Here is an 8,979-nt window from a genome sequence, read left to right as displayed (position 1 = left end):
ACAGCACTCAATAGTAAAATCCCATGTCCCACTGAGACACATTCAGTTACATTGAGAAGGAAAAACAGCAGCCTGCCAGAGAGTAGTTCCATCCTAAAGTGCAGGCACAAGTCACATGACTGGGGCAGCTGGGAAACTAACAATATGTCTAGCCCCTTGTCAATAGGATTTCAATGCAGAATTCTGCTGAAGCAGCACCATTAACTGATGTTTTGAAAAACATCACAGTATGCCTGGACTTTTTAGTATAGGTGAAAGTGTAAATAACTCCCCAAAACCCCCCCCTTTCTTTTTTTTTTTTTTTTAAATGTTTAGTTTTAAAATGAAGGTGCCAACATTTGTGTTTATTGTGTAATCTGTGTGGTTTAAATATTTATGGATCTGAAGTATGTTATATGCTGGTTTGGTTAATAATAATAATAAAGCAATTATTCACATGGTTGGTACTCAAACAAATATACATGGCTTCCTCTAATTTACTTCAGAAGCAATTTCCAATGACCCCTGTAGAAAGCATTTCACTAAACTCGCTGCCATTAATAACGGAGTTCAGTCTAAATGCATGGACTTGTTCTACCTCTTAACACTGGGGCAATAGAAAAGGGCCATAAACCTTCTGTTCAGTGTGTCCTCCTAGAAGCAATCCTATTCCACTAGCGATATCTACCACCAGTTTCCGTGTGCCTTACTACTTAACTGTTTTAATAAAAGCCAACTTTGCATATTTACTCGGAATGTGAATTGTTTTCAGTTGAGGCTGTGGGAGGGAGACTGCTCTGACCTCCTGTATGAAAGATGGTGACTCTGCAGTAGGGATGCAGCCAATCCAAGATTTGCTTTGGGATTCAGTAGGATTCTGATTTGGCCAAAACCAAAAAATTGCATGACTTTGTCTCACAATTAAATGAGTCAAAAAATGTTTTAACTGCAAGCAGTTCTCTCTTCAGCCATCTTTCCCCTTATTTGCATATGCAAATTAGGTGTCGGCTCAATATTCGGCCGAATCTTTCACAAAGCATTCAGGAAAGATTGAGTACATCCCTATTCTGCAGTGTTGAGGGGGGGGGGGGCTTGAAGCCTATTTAGTAAGTAGGGGGGTGTAATGCAGAGGGGAGCCCAGTCGGACCCTGTATGAACAGCATCAGTGGCTGAACCTGCAGGTAGAGAAATGAAAACAAATATTTGGTTGCTATGGTATTACTGCCGAGGTGCAAACTTCCCAGTGTTGATAAAGGAGCCCCTGTAAAGCATGTCAGGCAACCAGACTGAAACACAATATGGACCAGATTTAGCATAAGGTTTAAAAGTTCACCATCTTAACACTTTTCAGTTCAGTTGTTTTCACCAGAAATAAGACTTTTTCAATAACGTTTCTATTTGTTTTCTAATATTGAAATTTAAAATTTTATTTTTCACCTTATGTGTTTCTGAAGCAGCTTCTCGTGGGGAGGGTGGGGTCACTGACTCTGTAAACTGTTCTAAATTGATACATTTAGTTGATACATCTCTTATCTTTGTCCCTGATGGGCAGAATCTGAGTTTCATTACAGGCAGCTGTTAGAATTGATACAATAGTTGCTAATACTCCAGAGATACTGCTGAGACGTATCAACTAATGTAGCAAAATTGTAACAGTTCAGAATATGTACCTGGATTACTGAGCTGCCAGACATAGGGGTAGATTTAGCAAAGAGTGCAGAGATCTCCGCAGTCCAGAGTGAAACTCTGGACTCCGTATGGGATTTTTAAAGGCATATTTAATGGGTGATAGTGAAAGTTCACCATTTGATAAATACGCCTTTTAAAATCCCATAGAATTGAATAGAGAGGCGGAATTCCACTCTGTGGACAGTGGAGATCTCTAAGTATGATAAATATACTCCATAGGATCTAGTAATAGACAGGCCAGCTCCATACCCGCAGGCAGGTTTGGCCCGACCCGCGCAGACCCTTTGTTGGTCGTGGCGGGTTCTCGTCATGCGCGTCTTCCTGCCCGTGACCTTACACTGACAGCTTCCGCCATTCTTTTTTTATACTCTCGCCCCTTTTGTGATGCATAGAGAGGTGGATTCTGGTTCAGTCTAGTGCGGTTTGAGTTTTTCTCTAACAGGATTATTAAACTTTGAGCTGAGACAATAAAGATGGAGGATGCAGTTTTTTACAATACAAAACCAAAGTACATAGAAATAATGTTTTATTCACGGTTATTGAAAATATATTAAAACTTACATTTACTCTCTAAGGGAAATGTATCCCTCCAACGGTATTTCACAAAATATAAAGTTAGCACATTCTTAGACTGGTGTTTCATGTAGATACAGGAGAATCTCATGCCCAATATAATCCACCAGGGGAGTTCTAACCTCCAAAAAAAGCCCAGTGCAAGCCGATATCCTTCAGATATACCCTGTAAAGTCACTTCTTCCACATTATCAGTGTATCCCTCTACCCCAGCCCAGTATAATGAAGAGAAGCTTGGGACACAATGCATTTGTAATGGAAGTGCAGATTGTAGTGTAGGAGCTGCTTCTCAGCGTGTGCTTATCCGCAGGCTGAGTTTCACCCCAACACTCAACATTATATACTAATGTTCCGAATTAGAATTCAGCTAAAAAATCTACACCGTTCATTTCAAGTTAAATCTTCAACATAAAACAGAAATGCAATGAAAATGATGGGACCACAGGAAAAAAATGTAAAATGCGGGAAACCGTTAAATCCGGGGACGTAAATTTGGGTTATACTGTACTTCTATTAAGCCACACATTAACTGCAATGCCTTCGATTTCTTTGCTGAGAATATTCTGCTGAACCGGATGCCATGGAGAGCACAATACCTCCCAGTGTGTTTCTTTCATATCCGGCCAGTGAAAACTTGTGTCCCTACTACAACTATATCCAGCAGCATACATCACTCGGTAGAAAATGCTTGCACTCTCTCCAGCAATGGAAAGGTTTGACTAAGGAATGTTAAAGTCCAGCCCAACCCAAGAAAAAAAGGCACAGAATGGGCCAGATGCTGGTAACTGTGCAGCATTAAACATCTTCTAAAAATCTTCTGGGCAGGCAGTGGGAAAGCTTTGAGGAATAGGGTTGCTCCTCATGTCCGGCTAATTTTTTCAGGAGGCATAAAGCCAGAGTCACCAAGCATCCTGAGAGAGACATTGCCATTGGGACGGATTACCAGGGAAGTGATGCTGCCGTTATTAAGAGAGATGCGGAGCCAGGCCTCGGGAGGGAACTGTAAAGCTCTGTTGGGAGACAAAACAGCATTAAACCATATAAAGAGCAAATAAAGTGTGGTCTAAAGATGTTTCTCTCCTCAATCATGTGACTGTGTTCATATGCATAAGCAAAAGACATTTTTTTTTCTACCACTTTTCATTACAATTTGTATTTTGGTTGAATAGTGATCTAGCAGATCCAAACACTGAGCTGCATAGTAAAACAAGAACAATCTCTCTCCTGTAATCACACAACAAAAGAATTAGTCCGTTACCTGCATACTATATAACGAATAACATTGGCGTGGCAGATTAAGATCTCATAACTGTCTTCTTCCTGCTTGGGATCAGCGCGATGAATGAACTGTCTGAATGCAGCCTCAATCCGAGGGCCGTCCTCATAATACTGCTTAAATTAAATACAGTATCATTAGTAACTAGTTAGGAACCTGAACAGTCATATAACCTCAATAAACAGACCCACCGTCACATTCAAGGCATCGCTATTTCTTACCACAAAATCTGGCTTCCAGTGACAAACTTGGGGTTCAGGTCTGATGGGGGCTCCTTCCCGAAGCAAATCAGAGCTGGATTTCTTCACATCTGCAAACATAACATTGTATGTGATTGAAGGAACGTTCCAAAAAGCACAGATCTAAATCTTTCTCATGAACAAATGACATGAGGGATCAGATGTGCTGGCATGTAATTCACATTATGAATGGCTTCTCATTAGCTGCTGGTTTCCCGCACACAAAAGAAATGCCAATGTGCAAGAGGATTTTCCGACCTTCAATCTGTACTTGAATTTCATCACATGCTCAGCATCCCCATCAATTAGTTTGTTGGCATTAAGATTTCTGGTTATTTGAACCAGAGCTGATAAAATATAGAAATGTATTCACTGTCCTTTAAAGAGAGAATAAAACAGACATTTCAGGCCTCACCTGGCAGGTATTTGCTTATGATCTCTGTTGTCTCTTTTGCTCTTGTCATTGTCGAGTACACAATGTGGGTGTATTTATATCCTAAACTTGCCAGTCGCTGCCCTGTTAGATCTGCCTGCTGGCGCCCTTCAAGCAGAAAACAATAAAACTAATTACAGCACATTTGTCTGATAACAGAGTAAATCCCATCCTCCGATTAGGGCAGGTGCATCAATGGGAAAAGTAGAAAAAGGATCCATAGTTGATTTACACAATTACTAACAAGTAAATACAATTTATGGCAATAAAAAATACAAATATGGCAAAAGTCCTAAGAGGAGCACTCCCATTACCATATGGATCAAGCTACCTGGGTGCAAATGAAGAGGCAGGCAACTTAGGAAAGCCAAAGCAACTTTCATGGTTTCCCACTGGAGTTTTACATTATTGCCAGTGGGAAAGCCACTCCTCCGAGACCTTTTTCACTTTGATGGCAAAAAGTCATCCCATATCTGGCCAGTCCTACGCTTAATTTTTATCTGATTCATTAAGAATTCTATTGCTTCATTATACATTTTACAAAGAGATTAAGTTTTAACTGTAACTTACTAGCTTTTGTGTTGTTTAAAGGGTAAGGCATTTTTCAGTAGCAGTATGCACAAAATGTCTCTGTCTTAAATATATTGATAATGGGTTGAGTGCAGAGGAATCTTGTATTTGTCTATATATATATATATATAGGGCACATATACATAAACATATAGTTTTTGTTGTTCTTCCTCTCCAGAATTATGTTAAGCATTTAGCAAAAAGGTAAAATAATAACGCACCAAGAGGTGTAAGGACCCTGTCAAAATCAGATTTCCCATCCAGTTTGTACTGTGAGTGTCGGATCAGGAAAATATGGCGAGTGGCTTTAGGCTTGTGCTTGTTCCGATGGAGTTGAAGCTCCTCCTCCCCAGTCTCCCCGTTGATCTTACTCAAGTTGAACATAGAGATAGGTTCCCGACTTTTTAAATTAACAAAAATAAAAAGAGAGAGAGAGACTGAAGGACATGTTATAATTTGGCAAACAGAGAAGAAGAAATGCTAATGGCTGGTGCATGGGCTCAGCAACATCATTCAGCATTAGCCATACAAATCAATGTCTGTCATTGTGTGAGTTAGTGCCCTTAAACTGGGAGCTGGAATGCTGGGGAATAACCCTCATCTTATTGTTGGTAGTCACATCTGGCACCACTTCAAACGATAGGCAACGGATGGACTGCACGGATTCATATAACAGAAAAGCAATTCAGTACTGGTGGGTTATTCTGGTTTACTGGCACCCACAGCAAATACATTAGAGCGCCTCCTTCAGTCCTGGCATCAAATTTGCCTTACTACGTACACTCTACCACAGGTGCTTTGTCTCCTTTAATGGAGACCCGTCACCCAAAAGAAATATTCAAAATCCTATTTTATCACGTTAGTGAAGCAAAATGAACTTCAGTTACACTCTATAAGTTAATGAATCTTGTTTCCTTCAGTCTGGGAATTCCCCCAGTTCTCTTAACCATTTAATTGTGTAACCAGTGCATGGGGATGGACATCAGGTCCTCTATTCTGGTGCACAAACAAGACTCTGAGATGATACAAGGCTTGCCTTAATAACACACAAAATGGCTCCTGCCTGCTTCCTTCAGTTCCCAGACTGAAGGAAACAAGATTCAAATAATTTGTAGAGTGTAAGTAAAGTTCATTTTGCTTGACTAGCATGATAAAATAGGATTTAGAAATTTTTTTTTGGGGTGAAGGGTCCCCTTTAAACAATCGACAAACAGTATGTTAAAGGGGAAGTAAAGTCTAAAATAGAATAAGGCTAGAAATGCTGCATTTTGTATACTAAACATAAACTTACTGCACCACAAGCCTAATCAAACAAATTATTTATGCTTTCAAAGTTGGTCGCAGGGGGTCATCATCTTGTAACTTTGTTAAACATCTTTGCAAGACCAAGACTGTGCACATGCTCAGTGTGGTCTGGGCTGCTTAGGGATCATCATTAATTGCCAAAACAGCACAAGTCAAATAATATTTGCCAGAAGCCGATACAGCAAGACTGATTAATAATCAGAATAGGCAGACTGCACTGGGTACTGTGTTGTCATGTAATCTAATGTGGATTGTATAGTTTTTCTGCAGAACCAGTGACTGCAGCAAAATAATCCTCCAAATAGAATCCCAGTTTATCTGTTTAAATCTGGCTCCATGATCGTTGTCCCTGCAGTTGGAGTTGGAAACATTAAAGGGGATGTAAAGGCAAAAATAAAATCCAATACAAATCTCTTCACAGTCGCCAACTGCTCTACAGGGAAACAAACAAAGCTGCTGGAGTTCTGCATGGCTGGTAAGTAAGGCGGGGGCTCCCCCTGCTGTTTATAAGTATGATTGTTTCCCTGCTCAGCAGTTAGGGACCATCTGACAATTCCTATCCACAGCAGTAAATGAAGGGGGAATGTCACTGCATACCTTAGGTTTTTGATAAAAACAGTACACGTTTTAAGTATATTGGAGATAGGTTTCTTTTTCATTGAAGAAAGTACAAATGGTATTTTATTTCTTTTTGCCTTTACATGCCATTTAAGCAAATAGTCCTCCAGTTGAACAAAGGGGTATAGACTGCCCATCATTTAATTGCATACATAACCCTTTGATTATCTCTTGGTGCTGTTCCTTTAATTGGGCCTGTTGTTGAAAAAGTGGAATGGCCAGTCACCACACAAACAGTGAAGGCTGCAGTGTCTCTATTATCTCAGTGGGACGGGGCCCAGCAGGACAAGAGAAGCCACTAACATCCCCTCAAACACTCCCCTGGCTGTGAATGACGACATATATTTGCGCATGCGCACAAGTTGTCTCACCGGTCCCAGTTTCTGTCCCACTGCCCAGTTGCCAACGGCGGTGGCACGGAGACAATATCCAAGTCTGAGCCTCCTTTGCTTTTGCCTGCCGCCACCGCACCCAGAATAGCTGCCGCCGCTGCAGCCGCCGAACCACCGGCTATCAGAGCCCTACGAAGATACATCGTCAGCTTGTGAATCTCTCGCTCACACACACAGGTTCAGGCGGATGAAGCGGCAAGCTAAACCGAAAGGCAAACTGGGAATTGGAGTTTCCACCACACTGACGTCACGTGGTGTCTCGCCCTCCAATCGTAACTTTCATTCTCCTTTCGCTTTCTCTGGGTTTTGTGCAGCTGCTGTTTACTTTAGCTGTCATCATGGGCACGGATTGTGTCCTACACAAACAGGGGAACTCCACACAAAAACACTCATTCTGCCTAATGTACGATATTTATTTATTTTTTAATTCTAAGCAACATTATGGCAAAAATATGCCAGTGGCTTTAAAGTTATTTACAAATGTAATTGCTGTTGAAATCTGTATTTGTTTATCCTTTGCTGGTTCTGACTAGAAACAGAGTAGTTCAAGTCCATTCCCATCAAAGTCTCTTATTGGTTAGAGAGTCAGAAGCAGCAGTGCAGGAAATAGAAACAGACATTGTCTTGAAATGATTGTATGTAAAAAATAACATTAAAACCAGAATAATAACTACATAAACATGACAGTAAATTGGTAACTAATGTATAATAGTTGTTTAGAATTATATTTTCTATTTTTATATTTTATATGCTAAACCAGTTGTTGGCTGTAGAATGTAGATCCCTTTGAGATATTACAGTCCTGCAAAGTCAAATCTGCTCTATAAAGCATAAGGCAGACACCCAGGGGTACAGCTGTTCCCAGTATTGGCCAAATAGGTAAGAGTTCCCAAGGCAAACACTGCCATTATCTGTCACTACTACAGCATTAACCTTCCACCACTCAGAAACTCACACAACAAACTCTCCCCTTGTCTGCTGATGTGCAGGGCTGGATTTCCAGAATGCAAAAGAGGTATGTGCCCTGGGGTCTGGCACCCTCTTCCTCCGTTGCACTCTAGTTACATGCCTCTTTTGCCTAAACCTAGATCTGGCCCTTGGTAGTGGTGTAACAAGATATTACTGGGCCCCACAGAGGTTGACCAGTTTTACCAATATTTATTGAAACTGTATCTGAATTAGGCCTCCTGTGCCCCATTGCAGCCACAGGGTCTTGTCTCCTGTGTAGTTATGCCCCTGGCCCTGGGAGTCCCACCCACACGTCACCTATTAGTAAAAGCCAAACTCCCTTTAGTCTAGGTTAGCATGGCTGTTATCTTACAGAGGATGCAGGAGATGGATGTGTGCAACTCTGCTGGAAGAATCTGCGGCGAGGGGTAAGTATGGAGTATGGGGCATTTCCCCGGGGGGGGGGGGTAGTTAGCCTGGGGGGTCTACCTGGGGTGGTGGGTAACCTGGCCCAGCAGCGCCCACACTCAACTCTAACCTGAAGCACTCCTTCATTTATATACCTGCCCTGATGTGCTGTCACAGAAGGGCATGCATGGAGGCAAAAGTGGGGCAGTAGAATGTTGTGGACAGGGTGGATGTAGGCTAAAGTTCAGTCCACAGCCAGAAGACTGAGCACAAGTTGGCCCGAACCGTCCCGTGGGCTTCGGCCCGGTCCACACATTACTACTGGTGAGATTGGGAGAACTGTACTCTGGACATAAAAGTTACAAACAGGGACACCTTACCTCCAGTAAGTCCAGGATCCCAGCACTTTTGGAGGATTCCGATTAAGACTAATACTAATTATCAGCAAATGTTGGTAGGTGTCGTTCAAGAACTGGACTTGATGGATGAACTGGATGGTAAACCTCATAATTCTATACAGTAAAACCACTGGGGGGATGCTACTGAACA

At 41.6% G+C, this 8,979-nt stretch overlaps 1 protein-coding gene across 2 annotated transcripts; it reads right to left on the bottom strand.

Moving 5' to 3' along the window:
- Window positions 1-2,177: 2,177 nt before the first annotated feature.
- Window positions 2,178-7,371, bottom strand: pgam5.L (PGAM family member 5, serine/threonine protein phosphatase, mitochondrial L homeolog). 2 transcript variants are annotated; one of them, XM_018262192.2, is made up of 6 exons: window positions 7,054-7,371; window positions 4,981-5,159; window positions 4,172-4,297; window positions 3,739-3,827; window positions 3,500-3,633; window positions 2,178-3,251 (listed from the first exon to the last, which is right to left on the bottom strand). In XM_018262192.2, the coding sequence occupies exons 1-6, from the start codon at window positions 7,215-7,217 to the stop codon at window positions 3,101-3,103; spliced, it is 843 nt and encodes a 280-aa protein (XP_018117681.1). In that variant the 5' UTR covers window positions 7,218-7,371; the 3' UTR covers window positions 2,178-3,100. The 2 variants fall into 2 exon arrangements, with proteins under 2 accessions (XP_018117681.1, XP_018117689.1); XM_018262200.2 differs by having other exon boundaries at window positions 3,500-3,630; window positions 7,054-7,366.
- Window positions 7,372-8,979: the final 1,608 nt, after the last annotated feature.

This window comes from Xenopus laevis, chromosome 1L (assembly GCF_017654675.1).
Source record: "Xenopus laevis strain J_2021 chromosome 1L, Xenopus_laevis_v10.1, whole genome shotgun sequence".
NCBI classification, from domain to species: domain Eukaryota; kingdom Metazoa; phylum Chordata; class Amphibia; order Anura; family Pipidae; genus Xenopus; species Xenopus laevis.
This window is presented reverse-complemented; position numbering and strand designations above follow the sequence as displayed.